Source organism: Mesoplodon mirus (assembly GCF_964341445.2).
Source record: "Mesoplodon mirus genome assembly, chromosome: 16".
NCBI lineage: Eukaryota > Metazoa > Chordata > Mammalia > Artiodactyla > Ziphiidae > Mesoplodon > Mesoplodon mirus.
In genome coordinates this window covers 14,844,698-14,866,827 of record NC_138992.1, presented here as the reverse complement: position 1 = coordinate 14,866,827, position 22,130 = coordinate 14,844,698, and the positions used below count along the sequence as shown (strand labels likewise).

The 22,130-nt window shown below is 41.2% G+C and overlaps 1 protein-coding gene across 5 annotated transcripts in view; it reads right to left on the bottom strand.

Moving 5' to 3' along the window:
* Window positions 1–22,129, bottom strand: part of TATDN1 (TatD DNase domain containing 1) — a 39,641-nt gene extending 17,512 nt beyond the window's left edge. The window contains exons 1-6 of one of the 5 annotated variants that reach the window (XM_082601820.1): window positions 22,083–22,129; window positions 11,871–11,936; window positions 11,250–11,299; window positions 6,643–6,706; window positions 4,977–5,120; window positions 4,833–4,875 (exon numbers count right to left, since the gene is read on the bottom strand). In XM_082601820.1, the coding sequence (XP_082457946.1) occupies window positions 4,833–4,875; window positions 4,977–5,120; window positions 6,643–6,706; window positions 11,250–11,299; window positions 11,871–11,936; window positions 22,083–22,104 (389 nt within the window). In that variant the 5' untranslated portion in view covers window positions 22,105–22,129. Of the gene's footprint in view, window positions 1–4,832; window positions 4,876–4,976; window positions 5,121–6,566; window positions 6,707–7,434; window positions 7,544–9,240; window positions 9,360–11,249; window positions 11,300–11,870; window positions 11,937–22,082 lie in introns of those variants that run through there. The other 4 variants (XM_082601821.1, XM_082601822.1, XM_082601824.1 and 1 more) reach the window with 4 other exon arrangements.
* Window position 22,130: the final 1 nt, after the last annotated feature.

Genomic DNA, 22,130 nt, shown 5'->3' with positions numbered 1-22,130 from the left:
ATATCAACATTAACAGGAGTTTGGAAGAAGTTGATTTCAACGCTCATAGAGGACTTTGAGGGGTTTAAGACTTGAGTGGAGAGAGTAACTGCAGATGGGATGGAAACAGCAAGAGAACTAGAATTAGAAAGAATTAGAAGTGGAGCCTGTAGACGGGACTGAGTTGCTGCAATCTCATGATAAGACTTTAATGAATGAGAAGTTTCTTTTTATGGATGAGCAGAGAAAGTGGTTTCTTGAGATGGAATCTACTCCTGGTGAAGATACTGTGAAGACTGTTGAAATGACATGACATAAACTTAGTTGATGAAGCAGCGGCAGGGTTTGAGAGGACTGACTCCTATTTTGAAAGAAGTTCTACTGTGGGTAAAATGCTATCAAACATCATCACAGGCTACCGAGAAATAGTTCGTGATAGGAAGAGTCAATCGAAGCAGCAAACTTCACTGCTGTCTTATTTTAAGAAACTGCTGCAGCCAGCCCAACCTTCAGCACCAACACCCTGATCAGTCAGCAGCCACCAACACTGAGGCAACACCCTCCACCAACACAAAGACTGACTCGCTGAAGTCACAGATTATGGTTAGCATTTTTTTTAGCAATAAAGTATTTTTAAATTAAAGTCTGTACCTTGTTTTTTTTTTTTTTTTTTTTTCTTTTTCTTTTTTTTCTTTTTGCGGTATGCGGGCCTCTCACTGTTGTGGCCTCTCCCGTTGCGGAGCACAGGCTCCGGATGCGCAGGCCCAGCGGCCATGGCTCACGGGCCAAGCCGCTCCGCGGCATATGGGATCCTCCCAGACCGGGGCACGAACCCGTATCCCCTGCATCGGCAGGCGGACTCTCAACCACTGCGCCACCAGGGAGGCCCTGTACCTTGTTTTTTTACACATAATCCTATCACACACTTAACAGACTACAGTATAGCGTAAACATAACTTTTATATGTGCTGGGAAACCAAAACATTCCTGTGACTTGCTTTATTGTGATGGTCTGGAACTGAACCCCCAATATCTCAAAGGAATGCCTGTAAGTTGGATTGAGGCAAATCCAGAAGACCCAAAGCGTTCCAGCAGTACACCTGAACCCAGTGTTACTCCCTCCTCTAAGCCAGAGGAGAGACTGAGGCACTCCTTGCCATCATCTGAGGTTTCCTAAGTCCGCAAATGATTATTTTGAAATTTTGTCAGACATCAGTCTGATTAAAAAAAAAAACAAAAACCTGCACAGTATTAACATTCTAAAACCCCAAGAAAAATGCCTCCCACTCAAGTGAACAGAACTCTAACTTGCAACAAGGAAAGGAGTGTAGTAGCACCAGGCAGAGAAACTGAAAATACAGGGTATGCCTAAAGGCTAACCTTTCCATAACTAAATCAGGACTTTTCCTTGTCTTCTTGCTTTTCTCTTTTTGCTCTTTAAAAAGCACTTTTCAAAAATCCCAAACAGAAACTATAGCCAGTAGCTTCCTTTAGGTTGGCAGTACTTCTAAGAATAATACAACAGCCACAATGTATGGAGCTCTGACTCTGTGCTGGGCATGGCACAATGGCCTTTACATACTAAATGTTAAGAAAGGCAGGCGGTATTATCCCCATTTTAAAGATGAGGAAATTGAGATTTACAAAGGAATATATAGGTACCAAAAGGCAGTTATGATTCAAACCTAAAGATCTGTTGATCCCAAAGGTCTTTTAACACTATGTTATCTACTGCCTTTACTTACCATTATTTTCCGGATATTCTGTCTATTGCACAGTAGTGGGTTTTTTCTTTTTTTTTTTTTTGGTCTTGCCTCCTAATCCATTATACTAATTTATTTTCTATTTTTCTCTTCTCACAGGTCTTTTTTTTGACTATACGTTTTTACTTAAAAAGTAAAACAAGGGCTTCCCTGGTGGTGCAGTGGTTGAGAGTCTGCTTACTGATGCAGGGGACACGGGTTCATGCCACGGAGCGGCTGGGCCCGTGAGCCATGGCTGCTGAGCCTGTGCGTCCGGAGCCTGTGCTCCGCAACGGGAGAGGCCACAACAGTGAGAGGCCCGTGCACTGCAAAAAAAAAAAAAAAGTAAAACAAAAATGACAATCACACACTAGGTAATTGTTTCAGATGGACAACTGGCATATATAAGCACAGACCAAAATCTAAATTCTTGGGCTTCCCTGGTGGCACAGTGGTTGGGAGTCCGCCTGCCGATGCAGGGGGCGCGGGTTCGTGCCCCGGTCCGGGAGGATCCCGCGTGCCACGGAGCGGCTGGGCCCGTGGGCCTGTGCTCCACGACGGGAGAGGCCACAGCAGTGAGAGGCCCATGTACCACAAAAAAAAAAAAAAAAAAAAAAATCTAAATTCTTTCAATAGACTCAACAGTAAACGCTGAATTATAGGCTTTTTATCCATCATGCTCTACAGGAATCAAAAAGACACTTTCCTTATTATTAAAAATTCAGTGCACATTTCTGATGTGCTCAGAGTGCTGTGCTAGGTGCCATAGGAACTAGAACATGAGGAAGACCTGGTCTGTGCCTTTGAAGAACTCAGAGACACTAGTTTGTTGTGGGAGCGGAAGTGGGAACACAAACACTTTTATTACACTGTGAGAGATGCTGAAACAAGTAGAGTGCTGTGTGGCAGAGGACAGGGGCGATGCTCTTAGTACGTGCTACAGGGAAGGAGGGGGCAAAGGTAGAAGACATGGGTATGTCTCCATAACAGCAATCCAAATGCAATGACTACTGGTTTGTCATTTGTTTAGTAAGTCATTGGATGATCTATAATAAAAGGAAATTTCAAACTGAACTGCCCATCTATTCAAAATTTCTACTGTACTGTAATTCGTCCTTAGCTTTACCTGTTCTGGAAGAGGCCTAGGTCACATCCCGTCACCTTAGCAAAGCCTTCTGACTCCCCCAGAAAGTGAGTCTTTCCCTCTGCTGTTCACATACCTTTTTGATAGCACTTTCCAACCTATTTTAATTATTTATGTCCTCTCTTATCTGTAGAGGCACTTCTTCTTCTTTGTATCAGACTGAGGAGACACTTGGTAATCATTCACTTAATCAATGGAGTTCAACTCTATTACAGATCAACATCTGGACAACTGGCATGTGTGTTGAAGCATAAACTATATACTGCTACATATACATTTTAAGTTCTGATCTTAAGATGATGGAGCAGTAAAAGAGAGCTGATACTATCAATGTTTTCATTAAACACACACACAAATCAGGTTTAAAGTATTTAAGTTGCACTTTAGAATCAGTTTAAGTCATCTGGATGAAAAGTCATATGGAGGACCCTGCCACTGTCCTTGATGGTCACACCACACAACCTGTTTGCCTCATGAGGCTCATCTTGGCCAAAAACAGACATGAAAGTGGAGGAATTAAGATCTGTGGGCTTAACCGAAGAAGCTATTACAGCCAACTATTTCTCTTTTTAAGTGTGAATATGTGAACTTTTAAGGTTAAGTGAACTGACCTACATGATATTCGAGAGGTACAGAGATTTAACAGTCCTGCCAGTAATCACGTGAATGTCCCTGAAAAACACGGCAAATAATATGCTGCTAACTAAACAGCTCTGAAAGGTTCTATAACTGTGAAGCCTGAAAGGAAGAGTCCATAGAACACTACTCTAACCCATCCTGTGTCACTTGGTCGTGGTCCTTCAGGAATTCTGGACCCTGAAGTCCAGGGTACGACAGGCTCACTGGTCAATCTGCGCCTCACTGGAGGCACTTTCACCTGGACCGGTCACACTGGGATTGCGTGTGTGGGCAGGGGAGGGAGCGGGAGGAAGTACACTTCTGGCAGGTATGGTTTAAAAAGTCCCTTCAGGCCATCAAGCGCTGGCTTAATCAAGATCATATGACAAGAAATGGTTAATTACTAAATATTATGAGAGAGCTAGATGGTATCTTGAGAGAATTTGATCCAGACTCCTCTTTCATGTATGAGAAACTAAGCAGGATGGAGGGTTGTTTATTCTTCAATGGCTCTAGGAGCAGATACTATACCTTATTCAGAGTTTTGTACACTATGAGTATACTATGAGTTCCCAGCAGTTTCTAGCACATATTACTCCATAAATATTTGCTGAATAGATGAATAACTAAATTAGCCTCCTTTAGAAACTCATTTTAATGTTTTACCATCTTGACAATACACTGTTTTTGAAATTCAACAAAATGCTTATGTCTTAAATTAAGCCTATAACATAATTTTTCTTTTCAGCCTTCAACACTACCCACCAGTCTGGTGACAGGAGTTCCAGCTAACAGGTATAGGCAATGGGTTGTAAGAAGTCTCTGAGGCTTGTGAGCTTGGAGTTTTCTCAGAAGCCACCACTCCCAACATGGATCCTATGAAAGGATTCTCAGGTTCCAAACTGACAATATCCAACACCCAACAAGAGTAAAATATGCTTTTCTAGCTTTGGTGATTGATCCTATAATCTCTTTTTATTAATAATATCTTTTACTCTTAAATCATATGCCCCACAACTGAATTTAATTCATTTTATTGGAATGGTTCATGTATGAATGCACTTATTAAACAAACAAAAATCGAAAGTCTATCATGTAAACTCATCCCTGTTTCTACCATTAAAATCAAGTTAAACGGTTAAACAATTAGGGAACTATATGCTTCCATACCTTATGAATTCCATTCAAGTATGCATGGAATTTGTTTCACTTAACTCTTAATATACAAAGGGAAAAACAAAAAAACCCTCACGCTCAATCTAATTCATTCTGAACTGATAAAATCTACTTAAAAATCACCCTTAAGATTTTACAATATGATAATTTCTAAAGACAACAAATTTCCTTACTTGAGCTGAGTACCTTTAGGACAAAACTGCAGTCGGTCAAAATCTTTAAAAGATAAAAAAGAATCAATAATTACTCATGACTTGTACAAAACAAATCAATTATTTTCAAACAAAGTCACTCTAACGGGATAAGTTGGCACTTACCAAGTCCACATTCCCCTATTGCTACAACCTTCCCCTTGTTGTTTTCAGCGAGATTTAGTAACTCCATCAAGTAAAGATCAGGGTTATTCTTTTCAAATTCATCACATCTTGTAGGATGACACCCAACTGTACTGAAAAACATATCTAGCACAAAATAATGTCTTAGGATTATTTTCAGCATATTTTTTCATATTTATATTTAATACACAAAAATGATATAATATCAAATAATTTCAACTGGTCAGTTTTTAACAATACCCATAAACTAGTCAAACTACCAGAATTGCACTGGGTTAATCACATAAGAATTTTTGGAATACTAACAAAGTAGGACATGAATATGAAAATTGCCTTAATGTACTGGTAAAAATAATTCAACTCTTCCAAAGTTTGGTATTTACTGAGCCTTTTGAATGGAAAATGAAACAGTTTCTTAGGTAATGACATTTCATTCTACAATTTTATCTTTAATATTCACTGTTTATGTGACTCAGGTTTCATGTATTAACAGTTAAAATGCATTCCTTTCCCTTAAAAAGGGTAACAGAGGTGGAAGTAGGATTCATTTTTCTAATGGAAAATAAAGCTCACTTATTTGGAGGCTGTACTTTGGTATCTTAATTGTGTGGAACACAAGTGTGAGGTTGAAAAGGGCTTAAGAAGCTTAAGGCGCTTGCACCTGATGAACCCATGGGAGAGACCTGTTGCCTTCCTCAGGCTCCCACGAATGTGTTCATGCACAAAAGGAGCTTTTAAAGCAGCGAGGTAGCAGGTATATGCAGAGGAGTGGAAAAGGGTTGACAATGGAGATCCGAGAACTTTTAAAAGCATATCTGTTTGGGGAGTAACAAGTATGCAAGATAATATTCTTATACCCATCAAAAGCTTCTGGGAAGATGATTACTTTTATGACTTTAATCACTAAGAAAAAGGGTCAGTGGATCCTGAAGAGAAGTATGCATTTTAGAAAGATTTCAATAAAAAACAGCTTTTAATGAATAAACCAGTATTTTGAAAAATAACATGGAATGCCTAATTCTTCAGCGTCTAGCACATGAAGTATGCTCCCTGCTGCTCCCCAGCAAAAAACAAACAAAAAAAAAGGTTAGGTAAATGAATGCCAGATAAAGGAGGTGTTTTATGTAACTAGGATTCTTGTAGGAATCAACTCCAAAACTTTACAGACTTTAAATAAATGCAAATATATGAACATAAAATGAGCATATGAGGGATTATATATTATATTATTATTTGCATTCCTGGGACCTTGCACAGTGTCTCTGATCTGCATGATGAATATTTAATAAATGATCTTTCACAGCCTAAGTTAAAAAAGAGCAAATAAAAAGCAACTCCTATCTTAAACACATTACGGCATATACACACAAATTCTACATCAGGGATATCTGAGGTTAAATTCTATGCCTAGTGAACTTAATACTCATTAACTGAAATCTTAAAATAATCCTTATTAAATACAAGAGGGTTCATCAAGCATCTGATATAACAATGGGCACTTTCAATTTTTTCATCTTAATCATGTCACACTGAAATTGGTCTATCTTCCTGTTGTGTCTACAGTATTTGTACCTGAGGCAGTTCTCAGAAAGACTTCTTCAAAATAACTTAATTCACATTTTGAGGGGTAAAAGTAATATGAGGATACCATTTGTCTGTGCCAAATGCAGTGCATCTTTACTGTCTTGTAGATTTCCACCTGTAATCACAAACTGAAACAGAAAGAAATAAAACAAGTCCACTTTAACAGGGTGTCAACCAGTTTCCCAAACGTGCTTTCCTGCTGCTTTTTTCCAGAATGCTTCTCTCTCTTTGACTGTCACACACCAACCCTCCTTTAAAAATTCAGCTGAGGGCTTCCCTGGTGGCGCAGTGGTTGAGAGTCCGCCTGCCGATGCAGGGGACACAGGTTCGTGCCCCGGTCCGGGAGGATCCCACATGCCGCGGAGCGGCTGGGCCCGTGAGCCACGGCCGCTGAGTCTGCGCGTCTGGAGCCTGTGCTCCGCAACGAGAGAGGGCACAACAGTGAGAAGCCCGCGTACCGCAAGAAAAAACAAACAAACAAACAAACAAAAACAAAACAAAAAATTCAGCTGAAAGATCACCTCCTGTGCAGAGTGGATCCTGAATACCCTCTCCACATGCACACGCATGCACACGCACGCACACACACTACAAAGAATTTGTGACTCCTACCAAAATGTATTCACATGTCTGTCTTTCCTATTAGACCACGAGTTTCTTGAGGACAGAGATCACATTAGGAAAGAATGAATAACTAAAAACTTCTGAACTTAGAATTCTGTTCATCTAAATTAGAGATTCCATAGTATTGACTAAACAGTTCTCCAAGTGTGGTCCTGGACTCTCCAGGGGATATGTTAGGTCAACACTATTATCATAATAATACTACGATGTTATTTGCCTTATTCACTCTCACCTGTCACGCGTGTGCAGTGAAGTATTCCAGAGGCTACATGATGTGTAACATCACAAAAGACTGCAGAAACAGATATGAAAGCTCAGCAGTCTTCTGTTAAGTCAGACATTTAAAAGATATTAAAAAAAAATACAAATTCCACTCGTGTTACTAAATGTTTTTGGTTTAGAAAATACTTTTCATAAAAATATGCTATTTATTTTACATAATGGTCTACTGTTTTAAAATGAATTAATAAATAGATACAGTTGACCCTTGAACAATGTGGAGGTTAGGGGCGCCGTTGACAATCTATACGTTACTTACAGTCGTCGGCCCTCTGTATCAGGGATTCCACAGCTACATATTCACCCAACCTCAGATCACGCAATACTGTCGTATTTACTACTGGAAAAAAATCTGTGTCTAAGTGAACTCAGAGTTCAAACCCGTGTTATTCAAAGACAACTGCATTTAAAACTTTTCTGTTTTAATTTCTAATACAATATATATCAATAGATAGAACACACATAAGAGCTCTTTGGGGTCCTCAATAATCTTAAAGAATATGAAGGGGTTCTGAGGCCACGTTTGACAATCACTGGATTCATGTATATTGATAAAATGCTCTGTAGGGAAATGTATGGCTCTGGGCAAGGAAGCCCTTCTACAGAGTCCACTGCAGTTAGAACACCATCTCTGCTAACCTGTTTAAGGGAAAGCGTCACTAAAGAGCTATGTGTCGATGGTGACTGCTGAGGCAGTGCTGCTTAAGTGCACATTCTTCTGAGGAAGTGATTTAAACACACTGAGGTATATTTTTTATTTTTTTATTTTTTTATTTTTATTTTTTTTTTTTTTGCTGTACGCAGGCCTCTCACTGCTGTGGCCTCTCCCGTTGCGGAGCACAGGCTCCGGACGCGCAGGCTCCGCGGCCATGGCTCGCGGGCCCAGCCGCTCCGCGGCACGCGGGATCCTCCGGGATCGGGGCACGAACCCGCGTCCCCTGCATCGGCAGGCGGACTCCCAACCACTGCGCCACCAGGGAAGCCCCGAGGTATATTTTTTAAAGCATACTTCACGAGACTCACTGAGCGAAAATGAAGAATTCCTTCTAGGTACACACATAAATAGAACACACAGAAAACACAGGAGATAGTGCAAATGATAAACAGACATTTTCACAGAGTGATAAACTTCTGAAATGATAGACACTGAGTATCTATTCTGCTTGTAAAACATATGTTAACAAAAATATCGAGAAAACTATTGTTTACTAACACTACCTAATTCTTTAATAAAGGATGAGGTGGGGACTTCCCTGGTGGCGCAGTGGTTAAGAATCCGCCTGCCAGTGCAGGGGACACGGGTTCAAGCCCTGGTCCAGGAAGATCCCACATGCCGCGGAGCCACTAACCCCATGTGCCACAACTACTGAGCCCGCATGCCACAACTACTGAAGCCTGCGTGCCTAGAACCCGTGCTCCGCAACAAGAGAACCAACCGCAATGAGAAGCCCGCGCACCACAATGAAGAGTAGCCCCCGCTCACCACAACTAGAGAAAGCCTGCGCATGGCAACGAAGACCCAACGCAGCCAAAAATAAATTAATTAATTAAAATAAAATACTCTGTAATGTCCTATATGGGAAAAGAATCTAAAAAAGAGTGGATATATGTATAACTCATTCACTTTGCTGTACACCTGAAACACGTTATAAATCAACTGTATGCCAATAAAAATTAAAAAAAATAAAAGGATCAGGTGCCCACAACCAGTTTTCAATTATGTAATACAGTTTGTAATCAAATCTACCTTTTATTTTACCTGTAACTTTCCCAAATAGATGAAAAAGTAAGGACAAGGCTAGGGGACATATACTTTCCTCTCCCACTTTACGATGATGATGACGATGATGATGATGATGATGACAATGACAGCTTCCACTATGAACATAATAAATGCTGCTTACTTTATGCCAGGTACAATATCAACTGCTTTGCATTCTATATTTTATTTAATCTTCACAACAACTCTGTTTATTAGCTATTATTATCATTCTTGATTTAGGGATGAGAAAACTGAAGTCTGGAGAGATGAAGCACCCCAGGTTACAAAGCTCTGAAGGAGGAAGCTGGGGCTGGAACCAAGGTTTGTGACGCCGTAACTGTGCTTTTAATCACTACCATAAAGCTACAAGGTACTGGATTAAATTTCAATTTGGAACCATGTCCAAGTAAATTTGATTTCAGTTCTTCAGTTCTGTCATTCCTAAATCCGTGTGTGTTATAAATGTTAAGATTAAACTATTCATGGATGACACACGAAAACTGTCTACAAAAAACGTCTCCTGCCATATCAGTCAACAAAGGATGTTATGGTCATCAAGCCCTCAGCCACTGCAGCCGCCTCTGACTGTGCACCCTGAGGGGATTCAGGATGGCGAAAAACAGGACACTTGCTCTAGATAGTGAAGGTGCACATCAAAGGAATGATTTCAATGAGCCCAGACTCTTGCATCTTTCCATATGTAGAAAAGTGCTAAATTCATTAACTTGAGATTTTTTTCTTTAATTAGCAGTAATCTTTTGATGTTCCACTACCTGTTTTTTATGTTGTTGTTTTGGTTTTTTTTGGCGAAACTCCCATATATCCTGGCTCCTCCCTTACCTCTCCGGAAAGGTCCCTCAGAGCCACCTGAGAGGATTAGGCAGCTACTAGTTGCCTCTTAAGAAGCCTGGTAATTCAGCAAGTATGCCAAATAAAACATAATTCTCAACCTTTAGGTTGTGCATTTTTTTTCAGTTGACAAAATTTAGGAGCTTGGTATTTCAGAGTTTGCAGAAAAACATTTTATAAAGTGATTTACCAAGCAAAGAATGAGCACATAATGAGAAATTATGTTGTAACTTTTATCCTTACTACTTCTGAATAATAACTAATACAATTTTAGAGCTGGAGACTGCAGAACTCATTTAGCCAGGAGTATCGCTTTTTAAAACTGAGGTTTATTTAACTTAGAAACAGTAGCTACTAAGTGCCCTGATACCACACTATGGAACTTAATCTTTTTTTTTTTTTTTTAATATTTATTTGGCTGCGCTGGGTCTTAGTTGCGGCACGCGGGTTCTTTTAGTTGCTGCATGCGGGATCTAGTTCCCTGACCAGGGACAGAAGCCAGGCCCCCTGCATTGGGAGCGTGCAGTCTTACCCACTGGACCACCAGGGAAGTCCCCTTTGGAACTTAATCTTATTTCTTGTGTGCATGTGTGGGCTAGCTTGCTACTTAAAAAAAATACTGATTATATTCAAAAAATTTGACACCGAACTAAAATTCTTTTGCTTAGAACGCTCTAAAAGTAGTAGGAATTCTCCTGATTATCAAATTACCACCATAAAAATTAAAGTGTTCTCTCAGTTATCTGAAATGTTATACATAGTATAAAAGCTAAACTTGGTGATTAGATACGTGTCTTCTTGATGATTGCTTACTTCTAACAAACGCTAAATTGTTACAAAATCTACTAATAGTTGCCTCTTAAGAAGCCTGGTAATTTAGTTGGGTTTTAAAAAACTTTTCCAGGGAGACTTGGCCATTTACTACACTTCTGATCACATGGAAGATACACTCACAAGGTTTGTGTCACTTAAACTGCTGAGAACAGAATATTTTGATATTTTATTTCATTAACTTACTAATATTACATGTTGACAATACCTATCACAAAATGCTAAATGTGGTTTGGCTTTCTCTTCTTTTCTGCAGTATTTTAACCAAAATTTAGTTTTTTTAAAAAAAAAAAAAAACCATAAGGGTAACAAAAATGAAATGTTACCTTTTTAACACCAATCTGAACAGCTCTCTCTATCACATCCCGTAAGTCATCTGTAAAAGATGAACCCCACATTAAGAAAATGTAACTAAAAATTCACTTACCCACAATTATCCTTTATTGAAAGAAAAATACATAGAAAAATCATATTTACTGAAGTCAAATCAATACTATTTGATGAGTGCTTATCATATAATAAGCAAAGACCTAGCAATACTTAAAAAAAAAAAAAAAGATACCCATATAAGGCAAAATAGATGAATAGTTATCCATTCAATTGTATTTTTATTCTGTTGACCACAACGGGGAAAAGTCTGTTCGGCTTTATGGTTTGCCTTTTATGCATATGGTTATCTAAAGTTCTATATTCAAAGTTATACACTTCTACAGATAAGAAAGGCTTGATAACACTTTGTTGTAATAGGTATTTTATAAATGTTCATGATCATGGTTTACCGATATAGCTTATATGTGTTTCACTTTGTTTATAGTTTTATCCAAGATGCATAATAAATTCTTTAATATTTCAATTGTAAGAGTGGGTGAAGCTTCTTATGGTCTCCCTTGAATCAGAAAGTTTGTCTTCACAGATAAACTATTTACCTTAATAAAAGAAACATTTACCTTGATGCTTTTGAACCCCCCTATAAATTCCTCTGAACATAGGATCTGTCAAGTTGATACCAATATCTGTAGAAAGCAAAAATAAAACACACGATCATTAAGAGCCTCTATTTGAAACTTTAAATAAACTTTAAACTTTAAATAAAAGGTCCTGTTACTAACCTTTTCATTCACACATTCATTCATTCAAACAAAATCTAAGTGCCTACTGTTTGTCAGTCACTATGCAGGACACCTGGGATACAAAGATGAAAGCTGTAAGTCCTGCTCTCAATCAACTGTAGAATTGGGAAGGCATTCCCATTAACAGACAATTAAGAAATCACAAGTAGATACCAGCACTGTGGGACACAGAGGAGGCCCACCCAACTCAGTCTGGTCGTTAGCCCAGAAGAGGCTTCCAGAAAGAACGGACTCTTGAACTGAATCTTAAAGGATGAGTTGGAATTACCCAGTAGAAGACAGGAAATTGCAGATAAGAGGAAGCAGGAGAAGCAAAGCTTCTGGGGTCTGAAATAGCACAGTGATCACGGAGAGCTACAGGCTGTTCTGACTGGTGGAGAGACGTGTAGGGAAGGGAGTGACCAGAAAAGGGCAGACTCAGCTATGTTACAGACACTTGTCTTTAAAATACCAGATGCAACAAGAACCACTGATGGCTTCTAAGATTTGTATTTTGGACATCTCCTTCTGGTGTCTTTGTAGAAGGTGGGATCTAAAGGGGGCAAATGGAGTCAGGATAGTTTACTTGGAAACAGGCAAGAGCTCATATCTGCAATGAAGAGAACCTGAATTAGGGTAATACGAGTGGAGAGGCAGAGAGGGCAATAAATTATTTATTTCCTTTATTCACCAAATACTTGTGAAGACCAACACTATGTCAAATACTAGGTAAGGAGTTAGGGGGTGATGAACAAGACCCGACGCTTGGTCCCTGCCTTCCAGGAATTCACAATCTATATGGGAACTACAAATATAACCTGTGATATATAAGAAGCTGCACTGTAAGCAACACGAGGCAAGAAATGTTTCTCTTCTTCAATGCTGTGTCCCTAGAACCTAGCACGATAGTTGGTGTATAGTAGGATCTCTATACACTTTTTTTTTTAATTTATTTATTTCTGGCTGCGTGGCTGCGTGTGGGCTTTCTCTAGTTGCGGCGAGCAGGGGCTACTCTTCGTTGTGGTGCACAGGCTTCTCATCGTGGTGGCTTCTCTTGTTGCAGAGCGCGGGCTCTAGGGCACGTGGGCTCAGCAGTTGTGGCGCACGGGCTTAACTGCTCCGTGGCACGTGGGGTCTTCCCAGACCAGGGCTTGAACCCGTGTCTCGTGCATTGGCAGGTGGATTCTTAACCACTGTGCCATTAGGGAAGCCCTCTCTATACACTTTTAAGCCTGCAAATAATTATTTTACGGCTTTGTGCTTTGGAGCACAAAGAAGTAGCACTAACAGTTTTCGCAAGCATGATGAGAGGTTCACAGAAGAGCTAGATCCTGAGAGCTAAAGCTCAGAAGCTGACAAGCAGAAAAGGCATGCCACATACAGGTGTGTGGACGTACACACTGCATCCGGAGAACTGGAAGAGACTCACTGTGCCTGTGCAGCCGAGGTTCACAACGCAGAGCGATTCTGCGGTGCCTCTCTTCTTCGAACCTCTCCCCTCCCCGCCTTCCCCTACCCCAGCATTCAGCAATGTCTGTATTCATTTCTAGTTGTCACACAGAGGGGAGTGCTACTGGCATCTAGGCTTGAGGCCATGGGTGCTGCTAAATATCCTACAACGCACAGGATAGCCTCCCACAACAAAGAATAATCTGACCCCCACACCAAGTGCTGTTCCTGATAAATCCTGCTGCCGAGTATATAAGGCGACGAGGGGAATAACGAGATGTGAAGTCAGCTTGTGACGGCCATGGGCAACAAACACACCTTCCCTATTTAAAACACACACCCTTTAGCTTTTAGCACTAGGAGAACCTCCAAGTTCATGGTTGGGGTGGACAGTTGCCTACCCACAGACCCCCAAATTATTTCTGCTGAGTTTCGGCTGCTTCTTGGTATCTTCTCACTCTGATCTCTACCAAGCTAGCCCTCAACAAGCTGTGCCGCTTCAACATTAAGCCAGACCTTGAGAGATGAATGGGAATTTGGATAATCCAAGAGATGGTGGGGAGCGTATTCTAGTCATTTGTAACAGCAAGAGAAAGGCACAATGCAAAAAACTTCAAAGATATTTGGGCAACAGCATATATGTCAATAGAGGGTAGGAGATGAATTCACAATTGATACCCTTTATAGGGCTATTAACACACAAATGTTACCAAATACTATAAATACAAGGTAGGGGTTCAGTGGAATGGCCCAAATCACAGGAAATCAGCACCTACTTTCTTCTCAAGTAAGGAAAGGGGGAGACTGAGAAAGGAACCCAGGGAAGAGCGCAGAGGTCCTTCTGCCTGCAGTAACCCTTCACACGCTCAGTCTACAGTCACCCGCCACGGATGAGCATTAGGAACATAGAAACGGCCTGTGTCTCTTCTGGCCCATTACCCCTTTGTGCAGCAAAGAGATCAGAATTTTTCTAAAGCAATCTTTTGCTAGAAAACAAAGTGAAAAACAAATGAAACAGCAGCAAGCGTATTTAACTAGTGAACTTTATGATACTAATTTTAAAAGCAAATTGAAGATTAACTTGGAGGCTCAGTTTATGAAGCCTTCCCGTGTCCCTGTCTCAACCCTAACAGGAATGGATGCTAAATCGTTCTTCCATGCTCAGCCTGAGGCCAACTCCAGGTGATGCCACTTCTTAGAACCTACCTCTTCCTGACGTGGGTCAGTCTTTGAGGCCCCAAGTCATAGTGTACATCAAAGATCTATATTCAGCTTTGGACCCAGGTGAGCCTTGGGCTTTATGATATCCTGCACTGGCTCAGCCACCAATTTCTCCCCCCCCCTTTTTTTTTTTTTTTTTTTTGCGGTACACGGGCCTTTCACTGTTGTGGCCTCTCCCATTGTGGAGCACAGGCTCCGGACACGCACGCTCAGTGGCCATGGCTCACGGGCCCAGCCGCTCCGCGGCATGTGGGATCTTCCTGGACCAGGGCACGAACCTGTGTCCCCTGCATCGGCAGGTGGACTCTCAACCACTGCGCCACCAGAGAAGCCCCCAATTTCTTCCTTTTTACGTAAGAATCTCTTGTGACTTATAGCTCTTGGCCCTTTCCTTTCTGACATGTGGTTTGCCTGAAGTGTATTCCCCAGCCAGTTACTAAAGCTGCTTTCTATCCTCTGATGAATAGGCTGTTTCACCTTAGTCAAGTTTGGTGAAGGGGCTCAGGATGTCACCCCAAAATATGCTGCTTTGCCATATTGGTTATTTTGAGCTGAAGGCACTTAAGAAACAGCAAATGCAGGAAAGGATCCCTAGTCTCTCCTTTTCTACCTAAAATAGGTCATAAAGTTTCCCATGAGAAAGGTACTCTCCCTGTACCAGGAAGAGAACATTCTTATCACCAGAGACTGGGAGTCAAGTCGAAATGGAGCTGTACAGCCAAACCCAAAACAACTCCCATCTTCCATTAGTTTCCCCAATTTTTCCTAGTCACTGTCCCACAATTTGCATGACCTAAGTCCCTTTGTCTTATCACATCCCCACTTGGCCTTTCGGTAAGCTTTCTGGTCTAAAAGCTTCTTTGGGTCTTCATTTTCCTTTTGAAAACTCCCATGTACGTGAAAAAAAAAAGTATGCTTTTCTCCTGTTAATCTGCCTCATGTCAGTTTTATTTTTAGGCTCAGCCACAGAACCTAAGAGGGTAGGAGGAAGTTTTTCCTCCCCTACGGAGGCAAGTAGCTTCTTTTTCCGGACACTGTGATTCACTTCTGTCTCCTCTCTCCTATCCTGGGTGGCCTCTGGGCCTCTCACACCCCACCCACCGACTCCCCAGAAAGCACCAACAGAGTGATTAAGATAATTAACAAGTCAACATAGAGGGGTCAGAGAAAAGTTCAAATTGATGATCAAAAAATATTCAATCTGTGAGCAACTTCCAAGAAATACAATAAAATGGGGAACTGCAGTTTTGGAAAGAGAATGAGCTTTGGAGTCAGAATTCTTGGAATCCTGACTCATCAGCTGAATGATTTTGGGCAAATGAGTAGGCCTCTGAGCCTCAGTTTCCTCACTAGTAGGGTGGGCATAAAATTTCTCCTTCCAGGAGTGAAATGTGGCTCAAATTGGAAAATGAATGTGAAAGTATCTTGCAAATTAAAAGCCTTATAAAATGTAATTATTATTATTATTCCTGGGCACAGTATAAATTCTGTAACATGCGAACAACAAGTGGAATTTTAGTCAACATTAGCTATACTGTCATACTACCTTAAGTGGTTTAACACTCCCAATCAAGACCTCATTATTAAATAGCCAAATGTAAGTCAGTTTGTTTATGATTCAGGATGCAACCACGAAAATAAACCAGTCAAAATCCTATTTATTTAACTTGTTCGAAATGTTCTGACATATAAGGGACAGTATCTTTTAAATTTAAAAATTCCTATCAGATGTATGCCTACTGTCAGTAAACTAAAAAAATTAAATCCTGTACAAACATCGACTTCTAGCTTGAAAAACTAAGTACATGAGAGGTAAGGGTGAGAGAGCACGACAGGAAGAAAAAAAGGCAAAGCAGAAAATCACTAACTCTGATTGGGGTGGGGAATACTGAGGGATTCATACATTTAGTGGCATGCCATCTTATAAGGATAAGTAATGTTTCTTTTCCATTAATTTTCTCCTTAATTAGCTGGCTTTAAAAGCATTACTCCATTACTGCTAAAAACTGTTGCCAGTATTAATGAGTTTTATTTTTCAAAACAATGTAAGAGTGGAAAACTGTTTGTAACCAAAAGAAAACTACATCTCCAAACTGAGGCCTCACTGGTCTCAGTGAATCATGTCACACTACTATCACCATGATCTAGGGATACAAAGGGACAGCAAGTAGAGAATTTACGATTGTTTTAGCCTTTAGATATAACTTCAAGTTTACAGGAAATAGAAGCGATTAGAGAACAAGCTAACCACCACTACATGGCAGACCAAGTTGCTTCTGCAAGGCAGTGCCATGAAGAAATGCGCTAGATCAAGGGGTTGGCAAGCTACGGCCTGCGTGCCATTGCCTATTTTTGTTTGCCCCTAAGGTAAGAATCGTTTTTTTAAAAGTTGAAAAAAAAAAAGTCAAAAGAAGAACAGCTCTTATGACATGTAAAAATTATAAGAAACTAAGGTTTCACAGTGTTCACAAAGTTTTACTGGAACATGGCCACACCCATTTGTTTATATAGTATCTATGGCTGTTTTTGAGTGACAGGTCAGAGTTGAGTAGTTGCAACAGATATATGGCCTGCAAAATAAAAAATATATACCATATGACCCCTTAAGGGAAAGCTGGCCAATTTCTGTGCTAGATTAAAAATCTGAAGGACACTCAAATACATGGCTCCAGATTGGATATTGTTTTGGACAAGGCCACCTTGTAAAAGAGGCTCCAGAGAGATCCTTTGCTCCTTCTTCCATGTGAGGACACAGTAAGAGGGCACCAGCCACGAACCAGGAAGAGGGTCCTCACCAGAACGTAATCACGCTGGCACTCTGACCTTAGACTTCCCAGCCTCCAGAACTGTGAGAAATAAATTTCTGTTGTTTATAAGCTACCCAGTCTGTGCTATTTTGTTACAACAGCTCAAAACTGACTAAGACAATCTATGACATCACCTTCTCTCTCAATCTGTACATACCAATTAGGTGGATTTTATCTCCTAACCTCTCAATCTGTGCACTGTTTTCCATCTCCACTACCACCGTAACACCTGAAGCAACCAACTCCAGCTTGGATGCTACCCTGACCCCCTTTCATTCTGTTCTCCACCTGACTAAAGGTTTCTTTTCATTCATAAATCAGATCATGCTACTCTTACCTGTCACTCCTGATACACCCCTAACATGGGAGGACCTTAGCTCTGCAAACCTCTAGCTGATTCTGTACAATTCTCCCTCCTCCCTCAATGCCTTCCCCACTTCTCTCTGCCCCAGACCCACTGGTCTTCTTTCAGTTTCTCAAAAGTGCTATGCACCCTCCTGCCACAGAATGTCTGCACAGGCTGTTGTATTTGGAACCTTCCCCCTGCCTTTCTTTGCCTACTTAACCCTTAATCTTTCAGAGCTCAGTCCAAGGGACACTTCCTCAAGGAAGCCTTTTCTGACCTCCCAGTCTAAGTTCTGTTCCTCATCAAATGCCCAGAGAACCATATTCCTTTTCTTCAGTGCCCTCTTCTCTGTCACTGTGGTAAAGTCATTAGTGCACTTAAGAGGCTGTCTCCACCACTAGACTGTAACCTAATTTCTACCCACCACTGAGTCCTAGCATTTAGCACATCAGGTGGCACACAGCAGAGATTCAGTAAATATTTGTAGAATGAATGAATGAATGAATGAATGAATGAATGAATGACCAGGTTGCTCAAGGGAATCCAAGACAGGGAATAGAAAATAAGGTCCAGTCCCTAGCGAGATGGGATTTGTAAGAGATGGCCAGCAGCCCCAATCAGCCTGCTTCTAGGGACACAGGGCAGGATCAGAATCCCGTTAAAATAACACAACTATAGAGAAATCTTAGATACCTAATAGCTCCCAGCTGGTTGGCCCCAAGGGGTAGTTGCTACTAATTACTGCCAGCTGCTCACTGGCTCTTTTGGTGGGAGGGAGCGCAGAGGCTACTAGATAGGAATCACCTTAAACCTACGCTTCTCAAACGAGGGGTATTCCAGAGAGTATGTAACACCCTGGAGTATTCCCTGGAGTATCAATTTTACTTTGGAAGATTTAGGGGATAAAATATCTTTTAATGTTAAAAGGGCTCTATGTTATTTCAAAGTTAAACACAAGACATCCAGAGAAATTTTGTAAATGCATCCAGATTTACACATCACTGCTGCCACGCCATCACCCCTGGGATATACTCCACTCTATGTCCTTACGTGACCTTTGGAGGGTGAGTTTCAGAGCATGAACCAGCCAGCATTGAAAAGGGAGCTTCCACTCCATCCCAAGTTCTATCACTTTGCAATGATTAAGCATAGATTCTTATTGCTATTCAGACTGAGGATATAGTCATCTGTGGTACGATACTCAATGTCACAGAAATTAGTCTCAAGTATAACCGAGGACACAATGTTGAAGTGTCCTCTAGGAGGGAGCAATGTTTCCCATAAAACACAAATACATCTGCTTCCCGCCCTCCTTCCCCACATTAGAAACACTGGTTGTAGTTGTAAGGGGCAGCCATTGGTTACGCAATTTGAGAAGGGGGAAATTTAGGATTACAACCTGGTGACAGCTGTCCTAAATCAAAATCTAAGGCTGCTCTTATAACAGTGGTTTTTCTATTACTACTATCAAGTTTAAAAAATTTTGGCCGTGCCAGGCATCTTGGGGGATTTCAGTTGCCCGATCAGGGATTGAACCCGGGCAATGGCAATAAAATCGCTGAATCCCAACCACTAGACCACCAGGGAACTTCCTCCACTGGTTTAATTCTTCATGCAACTGTTCCATGTAAAGCTTGTTCATGGTCCAACTGTCCATGGGCCTAATATGTTGTTTTCCAAAGTACTGCTCATGGCTATTTTGGGCAGAGATTTGTGTAGTGGGTCGTGTGTAGTGGGCAGAACTTTTTAAATGGCATGGAACAAATATTAACTATCAGTAAGTCACAAAACAAGATAGAATGTATAGTATGATCCCATTTTTGTTGTACAAAAAACACATCGGATATGTTTGCATATTTTTATGATTCTGTATAAATTTTAAAATATGGGAAGGATATAAACTTTAGACACCGGTTACCTCAGGAGAGTGGAAATGAAGGAGAGCATACAAAAAAAAAATTGTTCCAATTAAACCCACCTTCTTTAAGAAGTCTTTTCTAGCTTATCTGGTTGAGATTCCTTTCTTACGAACTTAGTACTAAAATAACACATCTTGTTTTACCCACTCATTCATACTTCCATTGAACAGTCACTGTACTAAACCCCTGGGAAACAAAGATAAATACCACCAAGTATCTGCCTTAGAAGAGTGTGGTCTAGTGGGAAAGGCAGATACATATTTTAATTATAAAATAACGGGGTAAAGTAAAGGGTAGAGTTATGTAGTCTTAAGAAACAGGTAAAAATCAAACAGGCAAGAGGATATTAGAGGCAGAGGGCACATTACGACCCCAAACTGCCACTCTAAAACCTTATCATAGGCAAGAAACAGCACCTCCAAGTGTTTATAGAGCATAAAAAGAATGGGGCCGGAAAAGTGGGCAGGACCACACCACAGAAAGACTCTGTATGCTATGTTAAGGCACTTCAACTGTCCTGAGGACAGTGACTGAAAGATTTGAAGCACAAGAAAAATGTAGCTGACTTGGTTTTTATACAGACCACTCTGGAGGCTACACAGAGGATGGGTTTAAGGAGACAAAACCTGAGGCAGGGATTTAGTTTTTTTATTACAATACAAACACAAACCTTTAAAAGAAAAAAATAATTGTCTTTTGTGGGGTGTTTCATGGCTCCTACCCCATCTCCCCCATCAATTATATCACAGATTGCAATAAACAGGCTGAGAGACACCACACCTGGAAAGTGTCTAAACCTCTGATGACCTTCCCATCCCCCAACCCCACCCCAGGCTTTCCCACAGCATTTTAAAAAACCTTTAACAATGTGCCACTTAAACATTCTCCCCTGCATTTGCTTTGACTGTACATACCTCTCCAGTCTGAAAATTGCACCACTTGATTCTTTTTATAATTCCACATACTTAGCACAATGTCTCTGTAAAAAATATTGTCTAAAGTAACTGTTAGATCTAAGTTTATAATCCTAAGCTCTCTCCTGAGTGCCAGGCATTTCCAATTGCCCAGTAAATGTCTCCACCTGGATGTCCTGTAAGAATCCCAAATTTAACTTAATCCAAATGGATCTCGTTACATCTCCCACCCACTGCCAAACTACCCATGCTTCCATTTCATGTTTAGGTGTTTATCCCAACACTGAGTCATCTCTGACTGTTCACTCTTCCTTACCTGCCATAAACACTCAGCTGCTAAATGCTGCATATGTACCGCTCTTCCATTTCTCTCTCCCTTTTCCAGTGCCCTTGTTCAAGCTCTGAAATGCTTCCCTGTCTCTCCCTGTGACCCACCAAACCTACACAACACCTGTCAGGATTACCTTACTAAAGAGAGACGTGATCACTGTCGTCTTCCACCTTCAGGTAGCTGGAAACTTCACAAAGACAAGGATCATGCCCAGTTTTACCCACTACTGTATCCCATAGCTCAAGGCTCCCAATATATGTAACTGGCATTCAATGATTTACTTAATGAATGCTCCTTGTCAAAAGCCTTCAGTGAAGCTCTACTCTATACACAGAAAATTAAACTCAGCAACACATTCGAGTTCCAAGTCACCCTTCCAATCCGAGCTCTTACAACCTCCCCCAGGCTTTCCTAAGTCTGGTACTAAATATGCTTACTCCTTTAGCTCCTGTCGAATTCTCCATCTCTTGTTCTACCGATGCCGAATGGATTATTGTACTTGCCAAGTATAAAACTTGTTTCTCTTCCCACTGTGGTGTGTCCTCCAGTTCCCCCACCACATGGTGATGCCAGAAGAGCAGGGGCCGTGCCTGTGTTCCTAGGCCAGTGCCTGGCCCACCAGAGGCGCCCAGTAACTGTGATATGAACTGTGATATGAATTAGTGAGTCAACGAGTCCCTCGAAGCCATCCTCTCTCCGCCAAGGCAACGGGAAACCGCGGGGAGGTGCACGTGGGATGGAGGAGAACATAGCGACAGGCCTTTCGTTTGCTTTTTAGTAGTTTTGCTTCCTTTTTTTTTATTGAACACAACACATATGTTGGAAAGAGCATAAATCGTAACTGCGCAGCTCGTGAATTTTCACAAAGAAGCACACCCGTGAAGCCAGCACCCATACTGAGATCCAGAACATTACCGACACCCAGAGGCCTCCCCGCACCCTCCTCCACGGAGTGCACTTTCAACCCTCAAAAAGCCGGAGAGCTCACGTCCTGGGCCCTGTGGCCGCGGTGCACGAGGCCCGGGAACCGATAGAAAGGCCCCAAACGGGGGGAAAGTCTTACCTACGAATTTGAAGCGACTCATGACTGCGGCTGGCCCAGGCTCCTCCC